This window comes from Panthera pardus, unplaced genomic scaffold (assembly GCF_024362965.1).
Source record: "Panthera pardus isolate Hobbes unplaced genomic scaffold, ASM2436296v1 HiC_scaffold_7, whole genome shotgun sequence".
In the NCBI taxonomy this organism is placed as follows: Eukaryota; Metazoa; Chordata; class Mammalia; order Carnivora; family Felidae; genus Panthera; species Panthera pardus.
Window position 1 is genome coordinate 63,540,864 of NW_026527002.1, and position 18,217 is coordinate 63,559,080.

At 38.2% G+C, this 18,217-nt stretch overlaps 1 protein-coding gene across 3 annotated transcripts in view; it reads left to right on the plus strand.

Annotated features, from left to right (window-relative positions):
* MTBP (MDM2 binding protein) overlaps positions 1–10,966 on the plus strand; it is an 89,916-nt gene extending 78,950 nt beyond the window's left edge. For 2 of the 3 annotated variants that reach the window (XM_019459939.2, XM_019459938.2), the window contains 5 exons: positions 3,312–3,578; positions 5,486–5,735; positions 6,304–6,417; positions 9,527–9,592; positions 10,151–10,966. In XM_019459939.2, the coding sequence (XP_019315484.2) occupies positions 3,312–3,578; positions 5,486–5,735; positions 6,304–6,417; positions 9,527–9,592; positions 10,151–10,189 (736 nt within the window). In that variant the 3' untranslated portion in view covers positions 10,190–10,966. Of the gene's footprint in view, positions 1–3,311; positions 3,579–5,485; positions 5,736–6,303; positions 6,418–9,526; positions 9,593–10,150 lie in introns of those variants that run through there. The other variant, XM_019459940.2, reaches the window with a different exon arrangement.
* The last annotated feature ends 7,251 nt before the right edge of the window (positions 10,967–18,217 follow it).

An 18,217-nucleotide genomic window follows, 5' to 3' on the forward strand; every position in this document is an offset into this window, starting at 1 on the left:
CCACCAAAGTGGCTAACATTAAAGAAGACTGATGAATATTGACAAGTATATGGAACAATCAGAACTGTCATACATTGCTGGTGGGGGTATGAAATGATGGATCTACTCCAGAGAAGGATCTGGCAGGTTCGTTATAAAACTAAACATACTCAGATCCTATGGCTCAGCAGTTCCAACACTAGGCATTTTCCCAAGAGAGAGAAATCACAACTCCACAGGAAGACTTGAACAAGATGGTACAGAGCAGTTTTATCCGTAATGGCCCCAGATTGGAAACAGCCTAGGGGTATGGCAGTACAATGGATTAAAAAGCTGGTGTATGTAGGGAAAGCAATACTACAAAAACAACATGCTGTTACATGCAATAACATTGCACTTTTGTCTGCGTGTGGAAAAACAGTTGAAGTAAGAAGTTGAGGACTTTAAAACGAGCAATAGGGAGCTACCCACCCCCATAAACAAACAAATCTTTTCTGTGACTCAGTTTCCTTTACATTTGTGGTCCTTAATCTGAGGACATGGAGATCACACTAATGAAGTTGTAGGAGGTGGGCACAATGAATCCAGAAGATTTGGGTATATAGTGTGGGGGGCCTATTATGTTCAATATGGGTAATGTATCTGCTTGGAACAAAATTCCAGTGGAATTTTAACATAAACATGAAGCTGAAAGGAGAGTTCTCTCTTTCTCATGTTGCTATAAACTTTTAGACTCCTTGAGCTCTTCTATACCCAGACATAAGGAATATTTGGAAAAAATACATATAAACTGTTCAAGTACAAATCAGTGTTTTCTTAAGGCAAAATGAAATATATCCTCTGTTGGCTCATTTGTCTGCTTTTACACCTATTTTATCCTGGAGTGTTAGGTACCACTGATTGTAAGATGCACTGTTTTCTTTAACAACAAATTAAACTCTGCTGTCAAACTGTGACAGTTGGCCACACCAGCCTCCTGTTGCTTTCAGATTTCTTTCATCTACCCCAAGAGATCTGGCAGTTTCTCCTGCCTTCATTGACATTGCTTGGTGTGTGCCAGGCAGTACCTTGCCTGTTATGTAGTTACCAAACAAAAATAGCCTCGTCTTCTTGGAGGTATTTTTCTTTCTTTGGATGCATAAAAGCATTTGGTTATGGTTTTGCAAGAAAATATTAGAAGTGTAAGTCATTCATCCAACTCTGAATATTCACTTCACTAATATCAAATGTGCACCCTGCTATTCTGTTTCTGTTCCTTTCTTATTTACAAAGTACTTTTTGTTTCAGTACCGGATCATTGTATAATCATTTGAAGACATTTTAAATGGCACAGTCCACAGGCACAGTACACATAATTCAGTTGAAGGAATGACATTATGAACAGCTGTGATCAAGAGATGTTAAAACTGGAAGGAAAATATCTGCATGTTAGAATTAAAATCTCAGAGTAGAAAAAAGTATTCATTTGTATCTTTTTTCTCAAAAATTTTCTCTGGGCTCATCAGGCATTACATTACCTCTTGCCTACAACCTTTCTTAACACTCATGGTTCTTAATTTTGTTCTAGATTCTGTCGGTTGCCCAGAATAGAAATAGGACTCACCAGCGATCGTTAGGGTTACTGCTGATTTTTAATGAAATGTGTTTTATTAAACAAGAGACTGGAGAAAGATGTTACAGAACCGAGAGACCCGTTGGGCCCCCAACTTCACATTCTGACTTGGGAGCTCAGTGTTCTCCCCTGTGAAAGCAAACTACTGGGTTAGATCAGAGATTTTCGGTCCTAGCTATGCCTTACAGTCACCTGGACGGCTTTTGAAAAAACGCGCATGACTGGGTTTCACCCCAGACCAGTTAAATCAGAAACCTGGGCATGTAGATCTGGTATCTATCTCGTAAAAGCTCTTCTGGTGATTTTAATGGTCAGCCATGGATTGACCGATCCCCGGGCGTGATGATTCTTCCAACTTACATAAGCTACTACACTAAATTGGTTAAAGTCAGGTTCTGAACTCACCAACCGGGGTCTGAAATCCTGGCGAGGCTGCATATTATCAGCACACTGTAAGGTTTGCTGTGGTAGAAAGTAAACCTGCTGCTGCTGCTGCTGCTGATGATGATGACGATGACGATGATAAGAGCAAGAGCAGCCTACATTTATTCACTGCTTTGCTTGCATGTTCTAGGCACTGATTCTGAGTGCTTACATGTTCCTGTTCAAGGAATCCTCACAGTGGCTCTTGGAGATGACTGGTGTCAATCTCATTTTGCAAATGAGGCAGCAGAAGCATAGATAAAAGTTAAGCAATCTGGCCAAGTCCAAACAGCTAATCAGTGGTGGAGCCAGATTTAAATAAATCCAGGGAGTCCGGCTCTTCAAAATCAAATATGAAAGTGTCACAAGGGATAGAAAAAGTCCTTAAAGCCTCTGGCAGGCAATCAGATGTTAGGGTAATGATATACTCCCTGGGGGTTGAACTAAAAGCTTATGGACCCAAAGTTCTGATTTTAGGGAACGTCTTAGAATTTTATAAGCCAAGAGGACGGATTGTAAAGAAAGGTTTTAATTTTTATGGTCCACCCATCATGTATGTGAAGCCATTTGTGTTTCCCTGATGCAGCTGTAGCAGGGGAGAAAGGGAAGAAAGAGTATTCCAAGGCCGCATACCTCATAGGTGATTTTCCTGATATGCTTATTTGTTGTACTTAACAACATGTAATTTCTTTATGTCCAGAAGCATTCACTGAGCTAACTTCTCATTGATTCCTTGAATCAGATTTGGCTAGAAACCAGATGCACGGGGACAGTTGAAGTTGTTTGAAGAAAAATCTGTCAATCAGCAGTAAAGGGGGGAAGTGAGTTTCAAAGAAAAATTTTAAGTGTTCTGAGCTGTGTTTGGTGAGCCAGTTAGAATACCTTTATACCCTTTTCATCTTTCTGTTGAAAATAAACTTGCCCTTTCTAACAAAAGTCAGCATCTCGTGTTGTTACATATCAACCATACTGAGGAATCAGAGGTTGGTAGAGATTTAAAGAGTATTAAGACAGCAACTCTATTATTTTGAAAATAAGCCAGAGGATTAGCTTAATCTGTTGCCCAGAAATAGTCAAAGAGGAATCAGATCGTACTTCAAAATTTTTAATCTTTTGCCACGTCATCTAGCAGACTAGAAAAAACCGAACTCATGAGGGAAGTCAGCCGTTTGCTCAACAATTATTAGGAATTTAAAGTAAGAGGTTTTCAAGTAAATGTTCCGCCGTTTCCTAATTGGCAGGGGAAGGCCGTTGCCGTCCTGGAGACTGTGATTTTAATGGTCTTTCTCTTGTTCAGATATTGCTTGGATGACCGAAAAGCACTAGAAAGAGACGGGGGATTTTCTGAACTTCAGTCTCGTCTTATTCGTTATGAAACCCAGACCACCTGCACCAGAGAGGGTTTTCCGGTGCCCACGGTGTTGAGCCCTCTTCCATCACCTGCAGTCTTGTCAGAGCCTGGAAGCGTCCCTGACGGAGAAGCTCCACAGAGTGAGCTCCGAACTGAAGTGTCTCGATTGAAAAGGAGATCAAAAGATCTAAATTGCCTTTATCCCCCCAAAAGGTGATATGTTAAGTACATAAAAATAGTCTCTTGACAGAAAGTGTTGCCTAGAGTACGCTTTTATTTATTTATTTATTTGACTTTTATTTTTAAAAAATTTTTTTGACAGAGAGAGAGCAAGAGTGTGAGCGGGGAAGCGGGCAGAGGGAGAGAGAGAGAGAGAGAGAGAGAGAGAGAGAGAGGATCCCAAGCAAGTTCCATACTCAGTGTGGAGCCAGACACAGGGCTCAGCTCCATCCCGCAGCTCCAGGGTCATGACCTGAACCGAAGAGTTGGATGCTCAACTGACTGAGCCATATTAGTCCTTCCTATTTTTAAGTAGCTTTCTGCATAGATCTTAGATCAATATTCCTTCATATCAGGAATTTTGTTTTCATCGTGAGCAGTTGTATTTACACTTGTAAGTTATAAAAAGACTTGACTTGGAATTTCTTGCTTTCTATGCTAATATACAGTCTGTTAGCATGATGGACTGTAAAGTGGTCAAGCCATGCAACACTCGCGAGCTTACCCAGAAGCAGCAGAACTGCTTTGTGGAAGAGGGGGTTTGGGGATGGCAGCTTTCCTACTGTCTGCCTGCCTCCTCCCACTGCTTTCTGCCTGCCCCGGCCCCTTCAACAGGGACTTCCATTGTTTCACGTAAAATATAGCTTAAAACACTACATAATATTATAAGAAACTTTTCCAGACCCTTTTTTTGCTAGCTAAGGAAAATGTCCAAATACTGGAACAGAAGTTTTCGTAAACACTCTGAATTCTGTTGGATTCGTAGATCTTTAGTACCTTTGTCAAATTTAGGTCTTTGGCATCTACAGCAAGCTTTAAATTTTTATCGTATGTATGTAAATCTTTCAAAAATTAGGAAATATGTTAAAGTGAGACTTTCAGATCTTTTTTTTTTTTGGAGCAGTTAGAAATATTAGAATACTATTTCCCTGATATGGAACAACCAAATTATCATTTTTTAATTAAAAAAATTTTTCTAATGTTATTTATTTTTGAGAGAGACAGAGCATGAGAGGGGGAGGGGCAGAGAGAGAGAGACACACACACAAAATCTGAAGCAGGCTCCAGGCTCTGAGCTGTCAGCACAGAATACGATGTGGGGCTGGAACCCACGAACCTTGAGATCATGACCTGAACTGAAGTCAGATGCTTAACCAACTGAGCCACTCAGATGCCCATGTAATAACTAAATTATTTTTATGAGGACTTTATAAATTCATGGTACTTTTTATACATGATAAACCTAAAAAGCAAATCTGTTAACATTTCCTATACTGTATTTTGTAGGAATGTTTTTTATTCTGACTTGAGACTGATAATAAGATATGTGTTCTGGAAAAGAAAGAACACTGTGGTCTGTGGGTTAGCAGAATTGAAGGATATGAGACCCTATCTTGTAAAAGGAAATTTAAACATTTTAGAGAGATGGAACCATGATCCAACTTTAGTTTCATTTGTATTTAACACTTATTTTGCCCAGGTAATTGCATGGGTACAATAAGTATCGGTTATGGTTTCTTTGTCAAAATTATCTTTATAGAAAAGCATAAGTACTTATGCTGATTATTAAATTTACAAATATCACCACCTGGAGTTCCAGAGCTGATTGAGGTGAGAAGTTGTAAATTGACAGGGCTGGCAACAGCATACTCCTCGTTGCTTTTCCTCCTAGCTGAAATTCTCGTTTGTTGTTCCTTGCTTTGTATGTTTTAGTCACTCATTTGAAGAACTAAGAGAGCAACTGTATAGTTGTCAATTACTTAAGGCAGTAGCAGCAAGAAATCTTGTTTGCTTTTCTTAGGTTTATGTTTCAGTGGATATAGTTGTCACATTTAGGACAGAAAATGGGCCTCATTGTTGATTCACTTCATTTGTGTTTTTGATATATTTCTCCACAATAGACTTGTGAAGTCTGAAAGTTCAGATTCTCTTCTTTCTCAGACAAGTGGCAGCACTAATCCTCATCATCATGCAGTGACGTCCAGAAAACCACGAGCAGAGCGATCATTATCTGTGACCTGTCCATCTGTTCCAGTTCTTAGCAATGAAACTTCAAAAGTCACTACAAAAGCCAGTTCTGGTCAAAAAAGTGTGCATGGATCAAAAACATCAAGGCAAATTAAGGAATCAAGATCACAGAAACACACACGGGTAAAGATTTCTTTCCTGTCTCTTAGTTCTACATGGGAAGAAATTCCTGTACTTAGTTCATTTAAAATGTATGTCTAAAAATTTTATGAATGGAATAACATGGTATCGGTAATGTACTTTAAAATAATCCAACATAAGAAAGATAATGGATAAGTGGGCAGAGGTGTAAATGAAATTAGCCACAAATTGATCCTTATTGAAACTGATATATTGAAATAAGGATTCATTATAAAATGTTCTACTTTTCAGTGTTTGAAATGTTCCATAATAAAAAATACATACACTTATGTACATCTCTACTGTATGTAGCCTTTACACTCAGATTTTGTTTGAGAATTCATGATATGAATTCCTCTTAATATACTCCAGTCATTTATTCCTGACAGATATCTTATGATATGTGTGACCATATAAATATTCCAGACCTCTTTTTTTTCCTCAGTTGTTTTGTCTTGATAAACTTATCTTTCACAGAGTTACATGGGTGTGTAATTCACACAAATCTAAAGAACCAATACATTTGTACCTTTTCCAAGAAATATTAGTCATATGTTATGTTCTATTCAAGATACTGAAAGAGGTAGTTACGGAAACCCTGAAGAAACACAGCATTACTGAAGCTCATGGATGTTTCACTGCATGCAGCCAACGTCTCTTTGAGATCTCCAAGTTCTATCTGAAGGTACAGTGTCTTCTTTCATAACAGCAAAATTGAGGTCCTGATATTCCTATTTGACAAAGTACATTTTAGCTTATTACTTGTTACCAGATTTTTTTTTTTTTTTTTCTTTAGTGGAGATAGAAAAACTGGAGCCAGTGGGTGCCTGGGTGGCTCAGTCCATTGAGAGAGAGAGGGGGAGAGAGATTTTGATTTTGGCTCAGGTCATGATCTCATGGTTGTGGGATCGAGCCTCATGTTGGGCTGCACACTGAGCTTGGAGCCTACTTAGGACCCTGTCTCTCTCCCTCTGCCCCTCTCCTCTCTCTCTTTAAAAAAAAAGAGAGAAAAAAAAATTGCAGCCAAAAGTATCTCCCTAACAAGTCTTTGACTTTAAAGCTTTAAAACATGTTTAATTAGTAATTTTAGTATAGAGTGAAAAAGGCAACTGGGATGAGTGTCAGAACACCCTGTTCCTAATTTTGGATCCACTATCAGCTAGTTGTAAGACATTGGACAGATCAGCCACGCAGATGATGCTTCTGTAAAACTTGGATGCTGTTGGATTATCTCCAGTTTTTAGAGTTTCGGACTCAAATCAGAGTTGTGCGTGAGTTCCTGGTTAAAACTACAGATTGACCATGTGCATTTAATTCGCCTTCTTTTTAAAATCTCTCAAGAAAGATGGTATTAAAGTACAAAAACAAAGAAACAAAGAGAGAAAACAAGTGTAGAAGTATGGTTAGTACGTTGTTGAACAAGACAGAGCCCACAGAAGCATGGTATCATGGAGAAGCCCGCGCCCCGAGGAGCACCAGTGAGGAACAAACCACTTCATGTAACAGGTCTCCGAGGTGCTCAAGGTTTGAAGACACCGAGTATCATGGAAGAAAGGAGTGTGGTGCCAGGCGGAAGATAAGGGGATTGGATAAAGATCTACAAAGGGAACTGGGGAACCTTGCTCTACAGGTCCTTCTGCCACAAGGGTAACTTCACGGTCCACTGCATGTACTCTCCCCCCCCAGCTCTGTGATAGTGCAGACAGTAGTCTCTGGAGACAAAAGATTTAAAGGCCACAAGGAAAAAACCAGCTGGCCTCCTAATAACCCTACTTTGTAACGCCTCCAGACAGAGCTTCCAATATAATTTTATATCTCATTTTTAAATATGATTGGGCCTCCAAGGATTAGCAGACTTTTGAGGGTTTTCCAGTAAAGAGATACCAAAATGTAAAGGAATGAAGGGAACTCTTAAGGAGCAGAAAGCTGTAGAAAACTTCATAAAAACTAAAATTCTCTCAGAGAGAAGATAATTGCATCCGTAAAACTAGAACAGGATGCTGTTTCCAGAAACTGTATAGAACATGAAAGCTTCTTGAAATTAAAAATGTGATAAAATCAATCCAACAGAAAGGCTGAACAGTTGAGATGAAGAAATTTACCAGAAATTAGAATCAAATGATAAAATCAGGAAACATAGGATAAGAAAATGGGAGGTTCCTCAAAAAACTAAAAATAGAACTACTCTACATCCCAGCAGTTGCACTACTAGGAATTTATCCAAAGGATACAAAAATGCTGATTTGAAGGGGCACATGTACCCCAATGTTTATAGCAGCACCATCAACAGTAGCTAAATTATGTAAAGAACCCAAATGTCCATTGACTGATGAATGGGTAAAGAAGATGGGGTGTGTATATCCAATGGAATACTACTAGACAATGAAAAGGAATGAAATCTTGCCATTTGCAACAACGTGGTTGGAACTAGAGGGTATTATGCTAAGTGAAATAAGTCAGTCAGAGGAAGACAAATATATGCTTTCACTGATATATGGACTTTGAGGAACTCAACAGATGAACATAGGGGAGCAGAAGGTGCTTCAAAGCATCTGCAAAGAGGATGAAGTTTAGCAGAAGAAGGGACTGAGTCGAAAACCAAGAGCTGACCTAAGGAGCAGTTAGACCAAATCAGAGCAGATTTGGGGAGAAAGATTGCCAGGTGAAAAAATAAGAATAAGAATAAAAATCAGATTTTTATAAAACCTTAACTGAGAGATTATCCAGTGTATTTGAGTATTTGAAACAACTTTGCTGTTTGTACGTTGAATCAGTCTATTGCAGCATTTGGCGGGGGTGGGGGGGTACCTAGAATTACACACATGGCAAACTAAGCAAATGTAATTTAACTACAGGATAGACAAAATGCTACACGAGAGGATAATTATAATACATACTTAGCTCAAGACTGAACTGTATTTACGGAGGTATAATAATGCAAACACACTATTTATTAATAAAAAATGTGGCCCAACAGTTATTGAGAGGAAGGGGAGGGGCTGGCAGGATTCAGACACCTGAACCCACTACCTGAACCCATAACAGTGTTCATTGCCTCTAATTCCTAAATCAAAAAGTAGCAGCATAAGCATATTATTCAGAAACCTGAAGGTATAAATAAGAGAAACAGCTAAAAGAACTGAAAGTGGCCGTCTGTCTTCTGGGAAGCATAACTTAGAGGTACAGCAGAGGACTGCTGTTTTTGTTTTTTTTTTTTTTTAATACATTTTTTTTTTTTACTTTGTAATCTGATATAATCCTATTTTTTTAAAGTCAAGAGATTTCAGTTTCCTTTCCTGTCAACAAAGAGTCATTCCCTCTTTTTTCTGGAATGAATTAAACGAAAAGAAGAGAAAAAAGAGATTTTATCTAAAAAATAAATACAAATGCTGTATATTCATTTCCTGAGTACCAAAGCATTAGTGGATACTCATAGTCAAAGATGAAGCTTAGATTTGGTCAGTACTGCTGCGAATATGAGGTTAGAATGACATAGATTTATATATATATATTTTTTATATATATATATATATATATATATATATATAGTACACTTATATATATTTATATGTATTTTCCTGTTGTTACAGATGTTAAAGTATCTTGATACTTCAGGGTAGAGCTAATTATAATCTTTTACTTTGATTTTTTTTTTTTTTTTTTGTAATATTTCCTGAGTCCCACTGATACTTGTACAATGTTTTAGGATAATCTCAAGTTTATTTGATTAATAATGACTTGTTCTCTGTAATTTAATGTACAAATCATGAAATGCTCTATTTTGTTATATTTAGGATCTTAAAACTTCAAGGGGTTTATTTGAAGAAATGAAGAAAACAGCAAACAACAATGCTGTACAGGTAAATAGCTTATTCCCAAGAAACTACATTCAATTAAATTGCTATTTTACTTTAGGGTAGCTACGATGCTGTTATATATGCTGTAAGAATTCTCCTTAAAATACTTAATAGTAGACTAATGCAAACAGAGCATTTTGGAGTATTTAATAGGTTGCTCTACTAACAAAAGAGTTTCTAGAAATGATGTTAAGAAAGAAAAATATTTTTAAATCCAAAGAGCTGGAAAAATTAATCCATTTTGATTAGTTGTTTTCAGAGTTTGGTTTAATTTCTTTCCAGTGACCCTTTGAAAACGTTTTTTTAAAAAGGTGAAAAAATAGAGCAGAATCTTTATTGTGTTCAGTGAGGACAATTCCTGTACTCTGCAGTCGAAATCTACCTTCAGTTTTCTTTCCTTCAGTTAGAAAATAAAATGTGCTTTTCAGATAAAATGTGTTTTAAGATTTTGACGCGCTACTTCTAATTTCAAATTTCTATGATACTGTTTGAACTTTATCTTTTGCTATCCCTTGTGTTTTCAGTAGAAACAAACAATAATCACATTTTTTCTCCTCCTAGGTGATTGAATGGGTATTAGAAAAGACAAGCAAGAAATAACACAGAATCTTTCTCTTTGGACAGTTATAAATTGGCCAGAGCTGTTATTTCCTATTTGTTTCTTTAGTTTGAAAATTATAAGCAAATTTCAAACTTTATTCATAGAATAGATGTTTTGTCTCTAAATAATTTTATAAATATCCAATATTTATATAGTTTTGAGGATGCTCAATTAATGTGCTTTTTTAATTGTATACTTATTTTACAGTTTCACTATATTTTAATTTTTAAGGTTAATATTTTAAAATGTGTTTTAAAATCTTTACTCTTGGTTATTTATTTCAATAAATAGAAAAAGTTACTTCTTTTCTTCTTGGTAAATGTCTTTGTTGTTAGGCCAGATAAAATGACTGAATCTCAAGTAAGACATTGCCAGTGGCTTTTCTCATGTGACACAACAGCATACTTTATTGGGAAGTTCTGGTTTAGAAAATATTGGTAAAAACATTTACGCAGGTAGCTGTCTTCCCTTAGCCCTGCCTCGGGGCCAGCGCTGTTGGAGCTATTCATGTTTATTTGGGATTAGAAATGAAGAAAGGGCAGAAATTGTGAAAATAAGATATAGTGAAAATGACTAAGTAGAGACTCCCAGAAAACAAGATCTTTTCTCATGGTAGAAAATCTGGAAAATGCAGAAAATACAAAACAGAGTAAAAAAAATTCCAACATTGCCCCACTATCTCTAGGTAACCACTGGTAATATTTTTAAAATATATATGTAATTATTTTTAAAATATTTTAAAAGTTGGAGCCATACATGTGTGTATATGTGTGTATGTGTGTTCATATTTGTCTGTGTATTAATTTAATAGCCTGTTTTCCACTTAACAACATATCATGAATTATATATATATATATATATATATATATATATATATATATATATATATATAATTTTAATAACTGTGTAATATCAAGGAACCACAATTTGTTTAACCAGTCCCCATTGTTAGACATAATAGGCTCAATTTTTCCCTATTATAAATAAAACTGTAATGAATCTTCCTAATGCATCACTGATTATTTTCTCTGTATAACTTTTTAGTAGTGGAATTTGTGAGTCTTAAGACTGATGGTAATATTTCCAAATTGCCTTTCTGAGAAATCAGTTTGCATACCCACCAGCAGAGTCCCTGTTTCCTTTTTTGGTGACTAAAAATAGTGAGGGTGAGCATTTTATTTACAGTATATAAAGAACCAAAGAACCCTTACAACTTAAGACATAACCTAGAGGGTTTTTTTTAATAGGCAAGGAGTTGAAAAAACATTCCACAAAATGTTACAAAAGAAGATATAGGAATGGCAATAAACACATGGAAGATATTACAAGAAGATATTACAAAAGAAGATATAGGAATGGCAATAAACACATGAAAAGATGTTTAGTGTCCTCACTCGTCAAGAGAATGTAAATTAATGAGATGCCTCTAAACACCAACTAGAATGTATAAAACTTTAAAACTGATGACACCATGTCTTGGTGACTATGTGGAGCATTTGGAAATCTCCTGCACTGATGTTGGGAATGGAAAATGCAATAATCATTTTGGAAAATATTTGAGTTTCTTATAAAATTCAGTTTACACTCTGCATATGACTCAGCCATTCCCGTGTTTACCCAAGGTAAATAAAAGCCTGTGTCGTGCAAAAAATTGCACTAAATACTCATACCCACTTAATGCTTAGTAGCACCAAACTAGAAACAACCAAGATGTCCATCAATAAGTGAATGGATAAGCAAATCATAAAATAACCATGGGGCGCCTGGGTGGCTCAGTCAGTTGAGCATCCGACTCTTGATTTCAGCTCAGATCATTATCTCACAATTGTGAGATCGAGCCCCATGTCCGGCTCTGCACTGAGCATGGAGCCTGCTTAAGATTCACTCTCTCCCTCTCCCTCTGCCCCTCCTTCCCTCCACCAAAAATAATAATAAAATAAAATATCCACATAATGAAATACTACTTATCAATATAATAGAACAAACTAAAAATATGCAGCAACATATGGATGACTCTCAAAATGCGCTCAGAAGAAAATGGCAGAAATATGAAATTCTAGAAGAGGAAATACAGAGTCACAGAAAGCAAATATGGTTTCCTGGGGTCAGATGTTGGAGTGACCGGAAAGTGACACGAGGAAACTTTGTGGTAATATAAATGTTCTATGTCATGGTTGTGATGGTAGGTGTACTGGCTGCACATTTCTCAAAACTCATCAAACCGTATACTTGGAATTGTTGCATGCTGCGTAACATGGGTACTAGAGTGTTCACCTAGATACTTAGGCAAATCACTCTGTCTTGATTTCCTTCTAAAAGCCCATTGTCCTATCAGAGTCTCCACTGTGTTCATATTCCCAGATAGTTGATAGAGAAAGCCCAGATCCAATCTGCTTGATTAAATTTGTACATTCTCTGTTGTATTCAGTTGAACTATATGAAACTGATACCCAACCTTGTTTGCCCCAGAAAGAGTCATCAAATACAGTTTCCAAAAACACTGCACCTTTGCTGCATCCCTTGTTTGCCGCATGAGGCCAGTGAGCCTTGGGAGGTGACTGGGTGGTGGGGTTAGGTCAAGCTGTGCGGAGAGAGGGAGGGGAGACCGGATATATCCTTGCCAAGGGAACACAGTAACTCCATCTGTTTTGTAGGTTTTGTTTTGTTGAAGTTATATCTCCAAAGTGAACCAATAATTATGACTTGGAGAACTCTTTCAGTCAATTCAACTGGTCAAAGAAATTGGTTCCTAAATTTTTAGATGCCTTACTGGGATTCCAAAGCTCATTCCACGTTGTCTACCTCAGAGGCTGGATTCTCAAGTAAAAAGTGGTTAAAGATAAAAGCAGGCACAAAGGAGAGACCTAAAAGGCCCAGAAGCTTCAGGTCAGCGTCTGCTCCTCCAAGGGCATCGAGCAAGGAACTTCTGGCAAATAGCACATCGTGTAAACTACCACTCACGGAAGGAGAGGTGGCAGGGCTGAAGTACAGATGCACACACTTTGGAGCTAAGCCCCCTGGGAGGAACCCAGCCGAGCAGGCGCTCTGCCTTTATATAGGGTAAGCATGACAGGGTCCTTCAAAGGTATATGGGCAAGAGTGCAGGGACTGAGCTTAAGATGTCAGCTGTTCTGGGGAGTTATTTACCCATGCTGGGAAAAATGCTGAAAGCTCACCCTCTTTAAAATGACAAATGACAAGGCCCCTGTATGAGGGAAAGAGGGAGCCACGGGGCCCGACCAGCTCACTGTGTTATGTAGAGATGGTACATTTGGCAAGACTGTTGCCTGCAGAACCTGGAAAAGAGTTGTGCCTGATGCACTCATGGAGTATTTGGGTTATTTCTAGGAAGAATGTTAAAAAAAAAAAAAAAAAAAGTGTCAGTAGGCCATGTGTTAATTTAGCTACATCTGGTAAGATGCAGGAAAAGATAGATGAGCCAAAGGAGGAACCGTGCGGTTTTCCAGCATTTCGAGGACATACTGAAGTCTTAGGACATCGTGAGTCAGAGAAGTGAAATGGTTTCGCACTTCCAGTTATTTCCAATGGCAAAAGATTCTCCAAGGAAAAAGATCGAACCTAAGGTGTGGTTATATGATCCTTTATTAAGACCTTAGAAATATTTAGGGTGAATGATTTAAAAGTAGACCCTGTGAGCTAGACAAAAGGGTTTTTAAGAATCTTAAGGGTGTTGTCCCCCAGGGACTCAGACACGAAAGTGAGGAGAGACCTGTCCTGAAGAGAATGGTGAGCGTGACCATCGTCTAATGGACTAGACGAGAACTTGATAAACCACGCCCACAACATATATTTTTGAGACATAATTCACATATCATAAAAGTCACCCTGTAAAGTGTAGAATACAGTGGGTTTAGTACATTCACAAAGTTGTGCAGTCAGCACCACTGCCTAATTCCAGAACATTTCCATCACCCCAAACAGAAACGCCATTATCTATAAGCAGTCATTTTGTATTCTCCCTCCTCCCAGCCCCTGGCAAACAGTAATCTACTTTCTGTCTCTATGGATTTGCCTCTTCTGGACATTTTGTGTAAGTTGACTCATAACAGTTTATGGCCTTTTGTGTCTGGCTTCTTTTTCTTAGCATGAGGTTTTCAGGGTTCATCCCATGTTGTAACATGTGTCAGTATTTCATTCTTTTTTATAGCCGAATGTTTTATCATTAATGGACATTTGGGCTGGTTACACATTTAGGCTATCATGAGTAATGCTGCTGTGGACATTTGTGTGCAAGTTTTTTGCATAGACATAAGTTTTCCATTATCTTGGGCATACGCTTATGAGTAGAATTGCTCGACTCTATGGTAACTCCACGTTTTAACTTTTTTGTTTTAACTGTTTTCCAAAGCAGCTGTACCATCTGGCATTTCCACCAGCCAATAATGTATTAGCGTTCCAAATTCTCAACATCCTTCCCAATACTTGTAATTATTTGCCCTCTTGACGAGTGATGTGAAGTATGAGGTGGTATCTCATTGCAGTTCTGATTTGCATTTTCCAGATGACTATTGATGTTCAGCATTTTTTCATGTGCCTGTTGCCCATTTACAGATCTTTGGATCTGTCCACTCAGATCCTTTGACCACTTTTAATTGGATTGTTTGTCCTTTTATTGTTGAGTTGTAAGAGGTCTTTGTATATTCTGGATTCTAGCCCCTTATCAGATATGTGACTTACGGATATTTTCTCCCATTCTGTGGGTTATCTTTTCTCTTGCTTTATAGTTTTATTTCTTATATTTAGGTCTGTGATTTATTTTGAGTTAATTTTTGTGTACGATATGATTAGGTGCTGATGCCGTATTTGGAATGTTCAATTCCAGGGCTGTGAGAGTAAAGAAGAAAAAGGAAAAGAGGTGGGGAAGGCAGGAGAGCAAAGCAGGTGATACATTATTCAGTGGCCACTGCTTCATGAGGCCCAAAGAAACACATCCAGTCCCCCAGCGGGTGTCTTCTCAGTCACAGGGATTGTCTTAGGATACAAGGTGTGTGGAGAAACCCTGTCACAGGGATGTACCCAAGAAAAAGGAAGAGGATTCTTTTTCTGCTTGGCTCCTTCGTATTACTATCTCCTGTTTGGCCCCACAAAGATTTAAATCCTATACAGTTCTGGATTGCTCAGGTCGTTAGTGGCTGCTCAGGACACAGTTTTTTTGTTTTTGTTTTTAATTGTTTTAATGTTTATTTTTGAGAGAGAGACAGAGTGAGAGCAGGGGAGGGGCAGAGAGAGAGAGAGAGAGAGAGAGAGACAGGGAGACACAGAATCCAAAGCAGGCTCCAGCCTCTGAACTGTCAGCACAGAGCCTGGCGCGGGGCTCAAACTCTTGAACTGCAAGATCATGACACGAGCCGAAGTCGGATGCGTAACTGACTGAGCCGCCCAGGCGCCCCAGGATTTTTTTAAAGTTGATTTCCCCTAGCGGCGCCTGGGTAGCACCGTCGGCTAAGCATCTGACTTGGGCTCAGGCCATGATCTCATGGTTTGTGAGATCAAGCCTCGAACTGGGCTCTGCGCTGACAGTGCGGAGCCTGCTTGGGATTCTCTGTCTCCCCTTCTCTCTCTGCCCCTCCCCCACTTCCACGCATGCTCCCTCTCACTCTCGACTGCTGCCTCTCTCTTTCTCAAAATAAATAAGTAAACTTAAAAAAAAAAAGATTGAGATCCCCTACCTGTAAGGTAAAGAAGTTTTAGAAAAGGACAATGACAGTAAGATAATAATACATTTCAATATGGAGATGCTGGGGTACAACTCCACTAAAAGATAAAAGTAGTCGACTATTGTTGCCTAGATTCAGTGTGAATGAGGCACATCCAAGTAGTCAGGTGTTCTGTGTTGATAATTCTAGTCCCATGTACGTACGCACATGGGACTAAGGGTGAGTTGTTTTTATAAAACATTTTATAAAATACCCTGAGCCAAACAAAAACAGTCTTCCTTCCATGTGCATGGTAGCTGCACACCTAGAAAATTCAGAATATATTGAAGCAGTCAAAAAGTGTTCTTGTATGTAAAATGTAGTCAGGGTCTAGGCTCAGATAATTATGTTTTTCACCTACGTGAACATCTCAGAGGACAAAACAATTCCACTGGATGTGGGGACTGTTATCACCTGGCAGGAAGTCTACCAGCCGCGGTTCTTGTTCAGTAAATACTGTGTCCCCCCCATCCCCCACCCCTGCATCGTTGTGATGACAAAACCACACCAGCACAGATTTCCAAAATGCCCTGGAATGTGCCACTCTTCCTGAGAAACACTTTAAAAAAAAAAAAAAAAAAAGGATGGACTGTATATCTATGTATCTGTGGTTTTATCTACATTTTACAGAACTTGCATTTAGCCATTTTGTCCACGTTAGCACTTAGAGACAGATCAGTCTTCTAATACATCAGTGTGCCAAGATTTATTTAGCTTATTCATTGACCTTTTTAGCTTCTTGTTCCAAACATGCTGCAAAGATGATCCTATGTTAGTCTGCTTACATCTCTAGAATAAATCTTAAAAGGTATGTGTATTTTAAAATTTTTCTAGATTTTGCCAAATGCCTTCCAAATTATTGCCAAATGTACACCTACTAATGGGCTTATAAATACCCGTTTTCTCATCACTCTCCACCACTAGGTTATTATGGAGAGTTTTAATCTTGGCCAATTGATTCTTTAGGGATAAAAACAAGGCATCTAAGTGTCCTATTTAAAGCCATTTTCAGATAATTTTATATTGCCTAGCAACCCCCCAGCCTTGATTTGTCTTTTTACTATATATAGGACATTCATGTGGAAAAGAGATCGGACTTCAGTGTTTTCTAGGGTATAACAGGTTCATGACTGAAAGTCAGGCGGACCTACGTTTTGGCTCTAAAAATGAAAGGACTTTCCAACAACTCTAGTCATCCAGCAGTGGAATGACCTGCCTCAGGAGAGCGGGAGCCCCCGTCCCATAGCTGAACACTTCCAATTTCAGGCAGAATGAACACTGCAAGGGATGTTCAGGAAGAGTCGCCTGAGTTTAGTGGAATATTATGCACGGTTGGTGTTTCCCAAAATGTAGTACTTGGACCAGTAGTGTATATGGTATGACTTCAGGTGGTACAAACTTTTTAAAGAATTTAATTGGTGTGTATTCATTTTTATATGTATATACTATGTTGCTATATTTCTAGCAAATATACGCTAAGATACACTAAGGTGGTATTGTTAAAATTATAAACTTTTGGCAATAATGTGCTTGATGACCTCTGAAGTCTCTTCAAAAGTGAGATTCTACAGTTTAAATGTAATCTCAATACTACTAAATTTTCAAATAGTAAAAAGACTTCCCAGCCATAGACTAAGCCATTATAAGCAATTAAAAACAAACCAAGTTGCAGTACTACATAAGATTTGAGTATTTGGAGCTTGGTATACAGGTCAAATCCCATGTATTTTTAGTTTAAGAGCCAAGATCCCTAAGCTCCAGATGAAGACCCATCCTGAAATTATACACAAAACCCTCACACACCAAACTTTCTAGTGGCATCTCCGTTACCCATTAGCACCTTCCAAGGCCAGTCTTGGAGGAAGAGAATAGTGGGATGTGTCTTCACATTCCGTCCGTGGCTATCATGAAACCACCAACCAGTCCACCATATTCAGAGGTGAATATTTATTTAATTCATATGTAAAGTTTACATGATATCCATGGTGCTATAAACATAGGCACATTTTTTTTTTAACTCAAGGTACATTCAAATATTACCCCCTCACCCCAGCCCACTCCCCTCAAGATGGACTAATATTTGTAAAACAAGGGCCCGAAAGGCCCTGCTCATTAATTGTAGGAGAATGCATTTTTCAGCATTTTAATTCCATCAATTGATAGAATTAATTAAACGCCTCCACGTGGATGTTTTTAAGACGTTTATGATTTTTTTCTTCTACTTAGTTCAAGTCAGGAAAGAGACTGCTTTCTATATTCCTCTTGGCCTTCTTCAAATCCCTGGGATGCTTAGGGATCGCCTAACTACAT